The sequence below is a fragment of the Ursus arctos genome, unplaced genomic scaffold (assembly GCF_023065955.2).
Source record: "Ursus arctos isolate Adak ecotype North America unplaced genomic scaffold, UrsArc2.0 scaffold_4, whole genome shotgun sequence".
NCBI lineage: Eukaryota > Metazoa > Chordata > Mammalia > Carnivora > Ursidae > Ursus > Ursus arctos.
In genome coordinates, this window is record NW_026623056.1 from 6984302 (window position 1) to 7001301 (window position 17000).

Genomic DNA, 17000 nt, shown 5'->3' on the forward strand with positions numbered 1-17000 from the left:
TATTTACATGCTCCAATGTTGGCTCCTATAGGTTTCCCTGGCTGATGGGACTACCTCTGGAATTGCAGTTGACATGAGTTGGAGCCAGGTCACCTGGCTGTTGCTGCATCCATCCTGGGATCTGCAGTTGGTGGGCCTGTTCCAGGGACTTAAGTGGGGGTGGATTACATCTGGTCCCTGGGTGGATAGGACTGCCTCTAGGACCTTGCTTAGTACAGCTGAGGCTGGGACAAGCGTCCACTTCAGGGTCTGCGATTGGGTCTGCCGACAGTGCCTGTTACCAGGTATGTGGACAGATCTTGCTCCTCCAGGTCCCTGGGAGGGCTCCTACTGGGTCACTAGCTGGGTCTTTGTGCAGGCAGGCTGGCTCCAGACTTTTGGTGCCAGGGGCTGGAAATAAGTCCCAGGGCTGCTTCAGATTTCATAGCCTGGACTGAGGTCTATTCTTTGACTCTGGAGGCAGAGATGGTCAAGTCTCCCACCAGATCCTTGGATGGTGGGACTACCTGTGGACTGTGATTAAGAGGGACTGAAGCTGGGTTCGAGTCACTTCACTGGGCCTATAACCTGAGGCATAGGCAGGCATGACTCCTCCTAAGTCCCTTGGTATGCTAGTGGTAGGATCAAGAGGTCAGAGCTGTTTCCAAGTCTGTAGCTGGAACCAGTAAAGGTGAGTCATCCTCCTTGGTGTGGGCCTGCCTTATCAAGACAATCTTCCTGGGCTTGTGCCCCAACATGGTACACAATCTCCTGCCTAGATCCCAAAGCTCCTGCAAAGGCACTTCTGTCTGTGGGTGGCTGATAAATTATTGCTGTTGAAAAGGGATACAAACTGGGAAACTTTGATTCTGCTATCTTGCTGATGTCACTCTTGGCTAAATTTTGAATGTTCAGTTATGGTAAAGAAAAAAGTGCTATATTTAAAATATCTCATTTCATGAAATCTGCAAGAAATTTGCAAAATTTCTGTTTCTTCTACTATGAATAAATTCATTTTAAAATTCTTGAATATCTGTAATGCTTTTTTAAAAAAATTTGTATTTAAATTCCAGTTATCATACAACGTGATATCAGTTTCAAGTGTACAATATAGTGATTTAACACTTCCATATAAACCATATAACTTCCACATAATACCTTCCATATAACACACAAAAAGTGCACTCTTTAATCCCCGTCACCTATTTAACCCATCCTTCCATTCACCTCCCCTCTGATAACACTGAGAACCCCTCTGAGAACAAACTGATGATTTGCCTCTCTCTTTTTTCCCCTTTGCTTGGTTTTCTTGTTTCTTAAATTCCATGTATGAGTGTAATCATGTGGTATTTGTCTTTCTCTGACTGACTTATTTCTTTTAGCATTATACTCTTTAACTCCATCCACATTGTTGCAAATGGCAAGATTTTGTTCATTTTTATGGGTAATTTTCTATTGTATATACAGCCTTGGTGTGTGTGTGTGTGTGTGTGTGTGTATACAAACACACACACACATATATATATACATACATATATATATATACACACACACAAGGTATTCTTTATCCTTTCATCAGTTGATGGACACTTGGTCTGCTTTCATAATTTGGCTATTGCAGATAATGTTGCTATAAACATTGGGGTGCCTGTATCCTTTTGAATTAGTATTTTTGTATTCTTTGTGTAAATACCTAGTAGTGTGATTGCTGGATCATAGGGTACTTCTGTTTTTAATTTTTCGAGGAAGCTCCATTCTGTTTTTCATGGTGGTTGCACCAGCTTGCATTCCCACCGTCAATGCAAGAGGGTTCCCTTTCCTCCAAATACTTACCAACACCTGTTGTTTCTTATGTTGTTGATTTTAGCCATTCTGACAAGTGTGAGGTGATATCTCATTATAATTTTGATTTGCGTTTCCCTGATGGTGAGTGATGTTGAGTATCTTTCCATGTGTCTGTTGGCCATCTGGACGTCTTCTTTGGAAAAATGTCCATTTATGTCTTCAGCCCATGTTTAAATTGGATCATTCATTTTTTGGGTGTTGAGTTTTATAAGTACTGTATATATTTTGGATACTAACCCTTTATCAGATATGTCATTTGCAAATATCTTCTGCCATTCCACAGGCTGCTTTTTAGTTTTGTTGATTGTTCCCTTTGCTGTGAAAAAGTTTTTTCATCTTGATGAAGTCCCAATAGTTTCTTTTTGCTTTTGTTTCCTTTGCATCAGGAGATATAGCTAGAAAGTTGTTACGGCCAATTTCAAAGAGGTTTCTGCCCATGTTCTCCTCTAGGATTTCTATGGTTTCAGGCCTCGCATTTAGGTCTTTAATCCATTCTAAATTTATTTTTGCATATGGTGTAAGAAAGTAGTCCAGTTTCATTCTTTTACATGTTGCTGTCCAATTTTCCCAACACCATTTGTTGAAGAGACAGTCTATTTTCCACTGGATATTCTTTCCTGCTTTGTTGAAGATTAATTGACCAGATAGTTATGTGTTCATTTCTGCATTTTCTATTCTGTTTTGTTGTTCTGTGTATCTGTTTTTGTGCAAGTACCATACTGTTTTGATCACTATAGATTTGTAATATAACTTGAAGTCCAGAATTGTGATGCTCTAGCTTTGTTTTATTTGTTTTTGTTTTTGTTTTTGTTTTTGTCTGTTTTTTGTTTTTTCTTTTCCCAAGGTTGCTTTGGCTATTCGGGGTCTTTTGTGGTTTCATACAAATTTTCAGATTGTTTGATCTAGTTCTGTGAAGTTCTAGTTCTAGTTCATGCTGTTGATATTTTGACAGGAATTGCATTAAATGTGTAGTTTGCTTTGAGTAGTATAGACATTTTAACAATATTTGTTCTTCCAATCCATGAGCATGGAACATCTTTCCATTTCTTTCTGTCATCTTCAATTTCTTTCATCAGTGTTTCATAGTTTTCAGAGTACAGGTCTTTCACCTCTTTCATTAGGTTTATTCCTAGGTATCGTATTATTTTTGGTGCAATTATAAATGGTTTGTTTTCTTAATTTCTGTCTGCTGCTTCATTATTGGTGGATAGACTACAGCAGATTTCTGTATGCTGATTTTGTATTCTGTGACTTTACTGAATTCGTTTATCAATTCTAGCAGGTTTTTGGTGGAGTCTTTCAGGTTTTCTATATACAGTATCATATCATCTGCAACTAATGAAACTTTTCCCTCTTCCTTACTGATTTTGAAGCATTTTATTTCTTTTTGTTGTCTGATTGCCGTGGCTAGGACTTCCAGTACTATGTTAAATAACAGTGGTGAGAGTGGACATCCTGTCTTGCCCTGTCTTGTCCTGACCATAGAGGAAAAGCTCCCAGACATTAGCTGCGTGTCTTTCATATTTGACCTTTATTTAATGTTGAGGTATGTTCCCTCTATCCCTACTTGGTTGAGGGTTTTTTATCATGAATGGATGTGCTTTGTCAAATGCTTTTTCTGCATCTATTGAAATAACCATATTGTTCTTAACCTTTCTTTTAGTAATGCGGTGTATCACGTTGCTTGATTTGCAAATATTGGACCATCCTTGCAACCCAGGAATAAATCCCACTTAATCATGATGAATGATTCTTTTAATGTACTGTTGGATTTGATTTGCTAGTATTTTATTGAGAATTTTTGCATCTATCTTCATTAGGAAGACAACTTCTCTTTTTAGTGGAGTCTTTATCTGGTTTTGGTATCCGGGTAATGCTGGTCTCACAGAATGAATTTGGAAGTTCTCCTTCCTTTTCTTTATTTTGGAATAGTTTGAGAAGACTAGGTATTAACTCTTTAAATGTTTAGTAGAATTTGCCTGTGAACCCATCTGGCCTTGTACTTTTGTTTGTTGGGAGTTTTTTTGAGTATCTATTCAATTTCTTTTCTGGTTATTGGTCTGTTCAGGTTTTCTATTCCTTTCTGTTTCAGTTTTGGTAGTTTATATGTTTCTAGGAATTTATCCTAGGTTGTCCAATTTGTTGGCATATAGGTTTTCATAATATTCTTTTATAATTGTTTGTATTTCTGTAGTGTTCGTTGTTATTTCTCCCCTCTCATTTGTGATTTTCTTTATTTGGATTGTTTTCTTTTTGATAAGTCTAGCTAGAGGTTTATCAATATTATTGATTTTTTTCAAAGAACCAGCTCCTGGTATTGTTGATCTCTCCTATTGTTTTTGTTTTTAGTTTTTATATAATTTTTTCTGCTCTAATCTTTATCATTTCCTTCCTTCTGATGGCCCTAGGCTTCTTTTGTTGTCCTTTAAGTATAAGGTTACATTGTTTTTTTGAGAGTCTTCTTGCTTCTTATGATAGGCCTGTATTGTTATATACTTCCCCCTTAGGACTACTTTTGCTGCATCCCAAAGGTTTTGGACTGTTGTGCTTTCATTTTCATTTGTTTCCATGTATTTTTTAAATTTATTCTTTGATTTCCTGATTGACCCATTCATTGTTTAGTAGCATGTTATTTAACTTCCATGTTTTTGTGGTCTTTCAAAATTTTTTCTTGTGGTTGACTTCTAGTTTAAATAGTATTTGGGTCAGAAAAGGTGCATGGTACAGTTTCAATCTTTTTATAATTATTGAGGCCTGATTTGTCACCTAATATGTGATCTATCCTTAAGAAAATTCTATGTGCACTTGAAAAGAATGTATAGTCTGCTGTTTAGGATGGAACGTCCTTAATATATCTGTTATGTCCATCTGGTTCAGTGTGTCATTCAAACCCAATTTCCTTGTTTATTTTCTGTTTAGATGATCTGTCCATTAATGTAAGTGGGGTGTTACAGTCCCCTGCTATTGTATTATTATCATCAATAAGTTCCTCTATGTTTGTTTTTAAATGTATTTGGGTGCTTCTATGTTGGGTGCATAAATATTTACAATTGTTGTATCTTCCTATTGGATTATCTCCTTTATTATGATATAGTGCTCTTGTTTGTCTCTTGTTACATTCTTTGTTTTAAAGTCTAGTTTGACTGATGTAAGTATTGCTACTCTGGCTTTCTTTTGACACCCATTTATGTGATAAATATTTCTCCATCCCCTCACTTTCAATCTACAGTATAGGTGTCTTTAGATCTAACATGTGTCTCTTGTAGGCAGCATATAGATGGGTCTTGTTTTTTTATCCATCCTGACACCCATATCTTTTGATCAGAGCATTTAGTCTATTTACATTCAAAGTAATTGTTGATAGATATGTATTTAGAGCCATCTCATTACTTGTTTTGTCATTGTTTCTGGAGATTTCTCTGAACCTTTCTTGTCTTTGTCCCTTTTGGTCTCTCCCTTGCACTCAAAGAGTCCCCTTTATTATTTCTTGCAGGACTGGTTCAGTGGTCATGAACTACTTTAGTTTTGCTTTTCTAGGAAACTCTTTATCTCTCCTATTCAGAATGATAGCTTTGCTGGATAGAGTAATTTGCTGGCTGCAGATTTTTCCCATTCATCACTGAATATATCACGCCACTCTCTTCTGGCTTGCCAAGTTTCTGTTGAGAAATATCCAGCTAGCTTTATGGGTTTTCCCTTGTAAGTTAAGGACTTCTTTTGTCTTGCTGCTTTTAAGGTATTTCCTTTACCATTATGCTTTGCAAATTTAATTACAATATGTCTTGGTGTTGGCCTGCTTTTGTTGATTTTGGTGGGAGTTCTTTGTGCCTCCTGGACCTTGATTTTTTTTCCTTCCTCAGATTAGGGAAGTTTTCTGCTATTATTTCTTGAAATAAATTTTCTTCTCCCTTTTCTCTCTTCTTCTGGGAATCCTATAATACAAATGTTATTATATTATTATGTTTGGTGGAGTCACTGAGTTCCCTAAATCTATTCTAATGTTGTATAATTCTTCTCTCTTTTGCTCAGCTTCATTATTTTCCATTATTTTGTCATCTAGGTCACTAATTCATTCCTCTGCTTCTTCCAGCCTGCTGTGCATTGCATTAAGCCTGTTTCCAATCTCATTTATTGCATTCTTCATTTCTGATTGATTCTTTTTAAACTTATTTTTATGTCTGTAGTAAGGGTCTCACTGATGTCTGTTATTTTTTTTCTCAAGCCCAGTGAGTATCCTTATGATTACTGCTTTAAATTCTTAATCAGGCATGTTACTTATATCTCTCTTGCTTAGATCTCTGGCCATGGCCTTATTCTTTCATTTGGGATAAATTCCTCCATCTTGGAATTTTGTCTAAGTTTCTGCTTCCTTCTCTGTGTTAGAAAAGCCAGTTATGTGTCCTGCTCTTGAAAATAATAGCCTTATGAAGAAGAGGGTTATACAGTGCCCAGGGCCTGGTGATTCAGGGAGTGTCTCCAGTGTGTGCTGCATGTGCTCTGCTGTTGTGTTTTGGCTGCTTAATCCTTTAGGATAGTCACCTGCAGAGGCTGTCCTTGCCTGTTGTGGGCAGTGTTTTGTCCCTGGCCTGAATGTGGTGAATTTTAACTAGGGTGTGCTCTGGGTTTGCTTCTGAAATGGACTTGACATTAACTCCACCAGAACGGGGTCCTGTAGAAGTCTCTGGTCAGGTGATGTGGGTGGTTTGTGTTGGTCTTCTTGGGGAGAGGCCTGCTGCATTGGGACTGAAGCAAGGTTGACTGAGAATGGCAGAAGTGCCAGAAAATACCCTATCCAGCAAAGCTATCATTCTCCTAGTGTGTTCCCTGTGTCCTCCTCTCTCTCTTGCCCTTCTCTGTGATCATGGCTCCCTCCCCTCCACAGCATCTGTGATTTGTTTCTCCCTTAAACCATGTCTCTGCACTTCCTACCTTCTTTGATGTGGTCTCTTTTCTCCCTTTAGTTGTAGAGTTTGTTCTGTCAGTCTTCAGGTCAATTTTGGGGGTATATAGGATGATTTGATAGTTATCTAGTGGTGTTTATGTGAGGAGACAAGTCTAGGATCCTCTCACCCCACTACCATCTTCCTCTGTCTCTAAATGTCTGTAACGTTTTAAGCTTATATTACCACTGAACATTTTAATTATCTTCAAAGTTGTGGATATGACACCTTAAAAGTTGTATTTTCATATAAGTTTTCAAATTGTCTACTGAGTTTCTGATGGGTTCAAAAATGTATCTTAAAAATAATAGTCTTTTCTATGCATATGTAGAGTTTATTGGTATTTATAAATATCACTGAAAATAATCTGAATTTGTTATTGGCAGTGGAATTGAAATAAAATACAAATCTGATATATTTTGGATTCAGGGAGGACTTTAAACAGTTTACTTAGATTTAAAAAGGAGAAAACTGATGAAAAGGGAAGTTAAATTTCTTGTGGAAGTCAAAGCTAGGAAGTGATAAAGTAGAGATTCAAATCCATGCTTTGGTTATTTTATTTTCTTATATTTTGACACATGGGTCATTTAAATATTTAATTTCCAAGTACTTAGAGAGATTTGCTAGATATCTTACTATTCATCATTTCTGACATAATTCCATTAACCATATTCCATTTGGTTAGGGAACAAACCCTGTCAGATTTCACATTTTCAGAATTTCATTGAGTTTTATTTTTATCTCTGGTAATATTCATTATGTTCTGCCTTGTCTGATATTAACATACCTGAGCCTGACATAAAAACAGTCAGTTTTCCCCCCTTTTAATCTCAATCTGTATCTTTTTGTAAAGAGCATATAGTTGAATATTGTGATTTAAGCCAGATTGGCAATATTTGCCTTTTAATTGGAATGTTTAGTCAATGTACATTTAATGTAATTATTAATAGAGTTTCGTTCAATTCTACCATCTCGCTATTATCTTCCAGTGTTCCATCCATTATTTGTTCCTCTCTTTCACCTTTCTGACTTATTTTTAGTTAAGTAAATCTTTAGTATATAATTTTAAGTTCACTATTAGCTTTCTAGTTGTACTTCTTCTATCTTTTAAGTTTTACTCTAGGGATTATAATATGCATCCCTAATTTAACATAGACTATTTAGAGTTAATATTGTACTATCTCATATAAAAATATTAGTCGTAAAATTCCATTTGTGCTCCCTCCCACAGGCCTTGTGGTATTCTAGTCAAATATTTCACATCAAAATATGTAATCTTACTATTATTTATAATGTATCTTTTATCAGTTAAAGTTATCCCATTGTATTTTCACTTCCATTCTTTCTTTTTTTTTTTTTTAAGATTTCTATTTGTTTATTTGAGAGAGAGAGACAGAGAGATAGAGAGAGAGTGCACAAGTAGGGGGAAGGGTAGGGGGGAAGGAGAAGCAGGCTCCCCACAGAGCAGGGAACCAACAGGGGTTTGATCCCAGGACCCTGGGATTATGACCTGAGCTGAAGGCAGACGCTTAACCAACTGAGCTACCCAGGCACCCCAGCCTCCATTATTTCTGATTAAAAGTCACCTCTTATTTATATCATTGTTCCCTTGTATGTATTGTTTTCCTTTGGCTGCTTTTAATATTTCTCTCCATGTTGGGTTTTCAAGAGTTTGATTATGATGTTCACAGATGTAATTCTTTTTGTTTCTATCCTAGTTGGAGCTAACTGGATATCCCTGTTTTTTTAAATCAAATTTGGAAATTTTTCAGTAATTATTTTAATGTCCTATTCTCTCTTTCCTTTCCCTTTGAGACTTCAATTACATGTATGCTAGATTTCCTGCTACTGTCCCTGAGGTCAGGTCACTGAAGCATTGGTTAATTTTTTGAAATCTCTCTTCTTCCCATTCTCACATTGGATAATTTTTATAAATTCATCTTCAATCTTTAGCAGTCTCCAAACTAATGTTAAGGTCAATCAGTACATTTCAAAATTTCAGATATTTTTTTAATCAATGCTAAAATCTCGATTGGGTTCTTTTCTTAGTTTCTATTTTTCTGTTGAGATTCTCATCTCTTTAGTTATTATTACGATCTTTATCTTAAGGGCCTTGGACCTATTTTTCATAGCTTCTTGAAAATCTTTCTCTACCAATTCCAATTATGAGTCACCTTGGAGTCTGTTTCTATGACTTGTTTATTTTCTTAAGTATGAGTCTTATTTACCTACTTCTCTGCACATGTATTAATTTTTAATTTTATGAGACACATTTTGGTTGAAACTTTGTAAGGAGTCGGGATTATGACATCATCCCTGTAAACTTGTTGATTTTTTTTTTGTTTTATTTTCCTTATCAAACAATCAAATAGTATATACTCTTGTTCTTGTCATATTTGGCTTTAGTCTTTGTTAGGGCAGATCTCATTTGGCTTAATTCTAAGGTGTGGCCCTTTCTAGAGGTCATGGTCTTTACTCTTAAAGCATGGCCTTTCTGGGGTCTCAACTGAATGCCTGAGGTACTCAGTGAGGCCTTTTCACACTATCACTCTAACACATCCCATCACTGCAGGTCCTCTCATATTTCCATTTGGCACATAGTCCTGTAGCAGGCAATCTCTGCTACGTGGAGTCTCACTCTTCACATTGGCCAGCGAAAAACTGAGAAAATTGTGGGGCTCACCATATGTATTTCCCTTCTCTCAAGGATCATAGTCCTGCTGTGACCATTGTCCAATGCCTGAAAACAGTTGCCTCATGTATTTTGTCCAGTTTTATTTTTTTCCATAGAAAGATCCAATATCAGTAACTCTGCTATAGGTGGAATGAAAAATTCATGGGTTTGGATTTAATTTTCACAAAACTTTGTGAAATAATATTTGAGAAGTAGGTACTATAATTATAACCCAATATTATAGAAAATTAAATGCTGGCTAACTAATGAGTGGGGGAGTCAGAATTTAAGCCTAGACAGTCAGAGTCCAGACTGTGCTCGGATTCAATATACTATACTGCCTCTGCAACATGAAATTATGTTTATTTCCTTCATAGCATTTATCACATTCTTTTTTCTCATGTATTTATTAATATTTATTTGTTTTTTACAATTTGACATTTCTCTTAATGGGTATAATACATTTCCTGTTTACAACTGCTTCCCCACTGCATAGCACAGGGTTTTAGTAGGCATTCAATAAATATTTGTTGAATGAATGAATGAATGTACATGCCACCATTATAAAACAATTTTGAAAATAGGATCTTTTCTACATATTTGGTATTTTAGATTTCATCTTGCCTTCTACCTTGTGGCATCAAATTCTGCAACAAAAACAAGAATCTACAGATGAGAAACATGCAAAAAAGTGATATGCACCATTAAAATTTTTACAATTGTATACATCAAAATAAATTATAAGATAGAAAAAGAGTTATGGCAGGATTTATATTCTTGATAAGATAGCAATAACTAGAAATCAATCTTAGGAATATTCAAAGCATTTCCTGATAAACAATGGCACTAGTCTGATGAGGTAACCAAGAGATGATATGTTTGACTGATGAACCTAGGCATAGCTTTCGGTTGAAGCAACAAAACAAAACAAAACAAAACATGATATGTATATCTGCCACTTTGGACATGTTATGAAGAAAAACAATTGTTAATAGTAGTTTCTAGAGACTTTATATCATTTATTATCATATTTTAAGTAACCATACACACCTGATTAATTTCAAAATGTATCTTTGTTGAACTTAAAACCATAAAGTTATGGCTCTTGTAGTCTTGTACATGACATAATATGCACTTATTTTTATCAGAAGCAAAACTACAGATGATTTTTAAGCTAATTTTTGCGCTAACAAATCTCCTAAAGATATGCAGCAGACTTCACATTTACATAAAATTAAAGAAAGAATGCTTAGCAAATGCAAATAAATGCAAAAAAGGAATATTTTAATTTTGATTCATGATTAGTAGCAACCATCACAAAGTGGTAATAATACAAAAGCAAAATTCTGCATTCATTGTATAACTAATGGTTGTAAGCTATTTATAAATTGAGAATTCTAATTAATTTATTTTGAGAAATATATTTATTGATTTTATATCAGACTCTTTTAAAATCTGAGATCCTTAAAAACACTTTAATATTAGAATCATAGGCACAGACTTCTGCAGTATGACAAGCCCAGGAAAATGATTTATTTCACTTGGTGCATTATTAATTGTATGAATTGACTGTTTAACCTCTATTGAGTTGCATTTCTTACTTAATGTTCAACTTAGAAACAGAAGCAAAAACTATTTTCCAATAGAAAAAAGAGATAAAAGTTAATCCAAGTGTAATATGTAAGATCATTTTACTATTCACCAATATATATGCTCCTCTCAGCCATTTTCAAGTATTGAAAGAGTGCTCTTAGCTTGCAGACAAAAGTTGTTAAATCTAAATCAAGAACCTATTGAAGTTTATCTTTGCATTCTCAGCACCTGTAACATTTTATTGTTTCTTATATTTGGATTGCAGTTGAATTTTTTATTTACGTTCATTCTTATTTTTATAGCACTGAATTGAGTTTTGACATGACCATGCCATTGAGAATTCTTTTATTATTAAAAATGATTTAAAAATCCATCAAACCATTCTGATATCCAGGAGATATTTTCCTTAAGATGTAGGCCATATTGGTGACGCTTTTTTTGTGTGGTGAAAATCATGGGAAGGTGATAAATAATTACTTTCAGTGCATCTCAATTTATTTTTGTTTACATACACCTATAAATTTTCTGGATCAGTTCCAACTTCAAATATTTGTCTCCCTGTGAGCACAAGTCACCCAAGTAGCCCAGAAATTCCAATATTTTGACATACAGAAATAAATGTTATATTTCCAATATTGGTCTTTTCACGTAGAAATGGAACAAAATTATTTGACAGACTGTCCCGATACTGGGTTTGGAAACTATAACTGCATAAAATGTTTCCAGAAAGTATAGGGTTGATGTGTGTGTGTGTGTGTGTGTGTGTGTGTGTGTGTGTGTGTCAAAGAGGCCTTTAGGTTCTGTAGTTTACTTAAGCAGGAAAATTTCTTTCAAGCAGTTTATCTTATGAATTTCGAAGTGATTTTGCTGTCTGCAGGTCCTTGATGTCAAGCTTAAGCCTACAAACTTGAGGTCTTCTTATGAATGTGAAGAATCTTGGGTAGATCTTTTATATCCTCGTGGATGTGGAGCTGCAAATGATGTTTACCACGTTGGCAGATCTCCCACTCACAAGATGGGTCTTAGTATATGGATAGCTATGTTTCCTAGTGGTTATTAACAAGGCAGCTGTTGCGTATTCATGTTGATTTTAGTTTTGTTATTTGTATCCAAAAGAAGTACAGGATGTCTGAGATCAGAGAATAGACAAGACAAAAAGTTCTAGGTAAATTGTTCAAAGTTAGGTGGGGAGGGGAGGAGGCATTATAACTCTAAGGAAAAAGTTATTCGAAAGGCATAACATAATCACTTTATCTTTGCTGTAGATTAAACTGAATATTACCCATGGCAAGAGCAAGGCCTTTAGGAAACAGGACATATGAGAGGTATATGTTTATAGAAGAAAAAGAGGTCTGGGTAACCTTGGGGATTGTAGGAAGCCACAAGATAACATAATGATGCTTCTGAAGAAGGATAGAATTTTCGAAAAGAAATCCTTAAGAACAATGATAAGTGTTTCACATCTTTGGACAGCGCATAGTATCCTGTGAATCAGCTATCCTATCACCAAATAAGCCATGAACTCTCAAAGTCTTTGCTTATGGTTTCCAGTTCAAATTTCCTTCTGCCATTCTCTATATCTTGTGCATTTTTGGTTTGGAAATCCTTCTCATACCTTACTTACTTTATTCACTCTCTCCTCTCTTACTGTAATAATTTGCTACTCCAGTTATCTGCCTTTTTATTTTACCCTGCATTTGAGTAATTGTTTATGTGTCTGTTCCTTGCATTAGGTTTTGAGACGCCCTTTATGCTCTCTGTGACTGTCTAGCTTAACATAAATCAAGTGGTAAAGAAATGTTTTCTTGTTTTGCCTTTAAATTTAAATGAAATGGAAGTTGATCAAACAAGCTCACATAGTGCCCTCTGCTTGCATGAACAGTATTTACTTACAGTTATTAATACTTCATTTTACCTGTGTGCGTGATTCAGGGCAAGGTCGGGTTTTCTCATGCGTAGATAGCATGTAACAAGCTTTGTCTCAATGAAACTTGCCACACTTGCTATATCTTCAGCAGATGCTTCAAATGGTTTTCCCAGAGCTGCCCCTTTGCTGCAAAGCTTAAAAAAAAAAAACAACTTTAAATTTCCTAATAATCTTGGCATATAATTGATCTTTTATATAAGCAAAACATACACATGTACACATACTTTTTCTAAACTACAAGTTAAATATTAATATTTTGATTATAAATTAAATAAATTGTTCCATTCACTATTTTGTGACTATCATATAAAATAAGTAACACATTTTACTGTAAAATGCTTCCTGTAAAATACTTTAAAAGCATGATATATTTTAAGGGGGTGCCATTTGCTAAGAATGTCTGTTTTAAAAATAAAGCATACAATAAGCAAAGATATTAAGAGAAAACCAGGTATAAATCATATTAAATACCAGTGCTTTTATGAAAACCCAGCTGAGCAATGATCTAGCACACTATCAAGTTTGATTTAATATAATAAGGGGTATCGGAAGTAAACTCCTAGGAACCATTAACATGATCGGTGATTAATTTGAGTCTGAATCATATTCTCTAAGATGTTATTGAAAGAATAGAAGTGAAAATTTATTAGAATTTATTGGCAGAGGCCACAGTATCGGAAAAACATGGCAAGAATGTGGAATTCTTAATAAAAATTCCAGGAAGTCAATGGTTTCTGGGCACCATAGATAAACTGCAGATGAAGAAAATAATTAATTTTTTAGAACCCCAAACATTAAGAAGTGTCAATAATACGACAAGGGTAGATCAGCACTTTATTTTCCCTCAGAGTTTTCTACTGTTCCTTGGAATTAAGGCTGATGGGGAAGATGAAACCCCGCTTTCTGTTTAGTGATCTTATTCAGAATATCTACTTTTTTGCTCTTTTCTATCTCCATCTGACCATATATTGGAGAAAATTTTCTCACTGGAGATAGTAATATTTGGAATTAATACCTATTTATATATACCTTAAGGTAAAATTTGTTACATTCTAAACACTGTTTAAATGATATAGTTTAAACTAATTTTTCTTTTATAGATTAAGTTGAGATTGGCTTGCCATTTACATTAACATTATTGTCAATTATTTTTTAAAGTGAAATTCATTTGAGAATGGTCATATTCTGTTCTAAAATGTATTTCTCTTCTTAATTTTATCCAAAATCTGTAAGATAAAATAAAATCTAGAATCTAGATGTTTAAAATATCATAGTTTGAATTGGTAGTTACCTGATAATATTATCTTTTGCTTGGATATCATGTCAATTGTGAGAATTCATATCATTTAAAAATCTTTTCTAATTTGATAGGTGAAAAATGTTGCTTCATTTATTTGGTCAATAAATATTTATTGAATCTAATACTAATTGCTAGAAAAAAATACTGCCTTTATACTTTAATTTGCATTAGATAGATCTTTTTAAAATGAATTTTGGCTAGGTTTAGCTCTGTGCAAATTCCTGTTTTTTATTCCTTGCCTATTTCCACTGACGTGCTAATCTCTTATTAATTTAAGAGCTCTTTAGACATATGAGCTATTATCCCTTTTCCTATAACAGCTATATATACATAATCAAACATAAGGGTCTTTCCTCTCAAATTATCTTTTAGAAAATAGTCAAATTTTATTCATGTTCTTAAAAGGATTCTCAGTATATAGAACTCTTTTCTCAATTATTTTGGGGAAAAAAGGAAAGACTATTTGTGGATGACCTCAGTCAATGCTAAGTTTGGATGTTTTATAAAGATTACCTGATTAATTGTTAATAAAAGAGACAAAACATTTAACACTGATTTAGTAACTATTCCTGAGTCTGACCCTCACAAATGTCAAGGTGGCTGTAAAAAGATCTTGAAATATAATTTAAGAAAGCACTGTAGTGGTGCGCCTGGGTGGCTCAGTGGGTTAAGCATCTGCCTTCAGCTCAGGTCATGATCCCAGGGTCCTGGGATCAAGCCTGCATCTGGCTTCCTGATCAGTGGGTAGCCTGCTTCTCTCTCTCTCTCTCCCTCTGCTGCTCCTCCCAGCTCCTGCTCTTGCTCTCAAATAAATAAAATAAAATCTGTAAAAAAAAGCAAAAAAAAGCCCTGTAGTTTGAACATAGCAGATTGGGACAACATCAGCATCCACCCTCTTCTAGCAATCTGATCTTATAGAACCCAGAAATACCCAAATAGGCAATTTTTCAGAAAAAAATATTTGTGAATAGCACAGCTCTTTATAAAGCCCAAATCAGTAGAAAATAAAACGAGTAAAAATTGTGTAGTTTTATTTGTTAGTATATCAAGTCATTAAAATTCTAGACCTTCTTGATTAATTTAATCTTCAAAATGAAATCAACCTTTTTTTCAGGTCTCAAATACCCAAACCTCCTGAACTCACATAAAATCTTACACAAATAAAAAAGATGCAAACAAGACACACATTGTATGCAAACTTTGTCCCTTCCTGTTGTGTTCCTCTCTGATGTGATGGAGCAGATAAGCCTCCTTTCTCAGGCAAACTTTTTGTGGGATGAACGGGTGGGCCATTCATAAAGTAGTCAGGGAATAACCTCCATGAGGACATTCAGATCTTACATGGCAAGAGGAAGCAGACCTTCAGACTTAATAATATTAAAGGCTTTTTCCACAAACACTGAAGGAAAGTGAAGAATAAATGCCTGATCTTCTAAGACTACAGTATTCTCTACTTCTATAAGATTGAAGGCTAGGAAAGGAATGAAAATGATCAATCTTCAAACATCTTTGAAATAAGCTTGCAGTAAGGCAAATTGTTATCAAGTATACTGAAATTAAAGGTAGAATTATAGATAAGTGTAGACAAAACAATGCTATCAGTATTGCTTAAAAATTCCAGATATTTTACTGAATTTTTAAATTTCCATGCAGACATTTGTACAGAAGTTAATTCTCTAGAAAATAAAGGACTTTAAGGTGGTACGAGTTTGAATGTAGGAAGGGTGACTGTTCAACTTATTTTTGCCTAAAACTATACATGTAAGTCTTTGGTGAAATTAGTTCCGAACATAATGGAATAAAAACTTTTAAACTACCTGATAATATATCAGTGAGGAGACTTTGAACGGGGAAAAATTAATATTAGGTGTTAATTTTTATTTCCAAAGGAAGACTAAAATATTTTTGAATGAAGCATGGACAAATTAAAAGCGTATTATTTAAGGGAAAATACAGTGAAGACTCTTATGGGTATAGCTGTTGTTTTGATGAGACACTAAATATTAAAATTTCAGTATAAAAAGTTTCAATATAAAAAGTTTCAGTATAAAATTTCAGTATAAAATGTTTCAATATAAAAAGTTTCAGATGTAAATTAGAATCACAGGCTCAAATTTAAATATATATATTTGATAGTTTTCTGAAAACAAGATAATAATACTTTGGCATTATAAAATATTTTTTCTAAAGTATCTCAAGTGTCTTTTAAGAGATAAATACCAAAACCATTTTCAGAAATAGTGTCATAAAGAAATTTCAAGGATAGTTTAAAAACACAGATAAAAATAACATAAAGCCCACTAACAGCAGAAATAACCAACATTAAATATTATTTTGGGGGTCCTGTTCTTAAAAAATGCAACCATGTATTCTTTTTTAAATTAAGATCATCATTAGCAAGACTAATATTGTTAATAGGATATTGTATGATGAGTGCTTGCCCACTGTATTTCTGAAACATAATTTTGAGTGATTCCTGAAGATCTAGGGAGGAATGATAAACTTGAAAAATGTGGCAGTATTTTATTTATCAAATATCTACAAATAAGATTATACGTCATCCATCCAATAAGTAATTTTCAGTATTTTTATATTGTTTTTGGAATCACAAAAAAAATCTAAAGATAGAGAATAACTTACCCATAACCATATCATAATGTGTAATTGCCATTAATTTGTGATGCATTTCTAATATCCCTGCTAATTACAAGTGTAAAGATCCTCAACAAAATATTAGCAAAC

The 17000-nt window shown here is 34.2% G+C and overlaps 1 protein-coding gene across 1 annotated transcript in view; it reads right to left on the reverse strand.

Moving 5' to 3' along the window:
• The window catches only part of SPATA16 (spermatogenesis associated 16), a 224322-nt gene that overhangs the window by 153703 nt on the left and 53619 nt on the right, over positions 1 to 17000 (reverse strand). Inside the window, 1 exon segment of the mRNA XM_048215147.1 lies at positions 12947 to 13092. Coding sequence (XP_048071104.1) covers positions 12947 to 13092 — 146 coding nt within the window.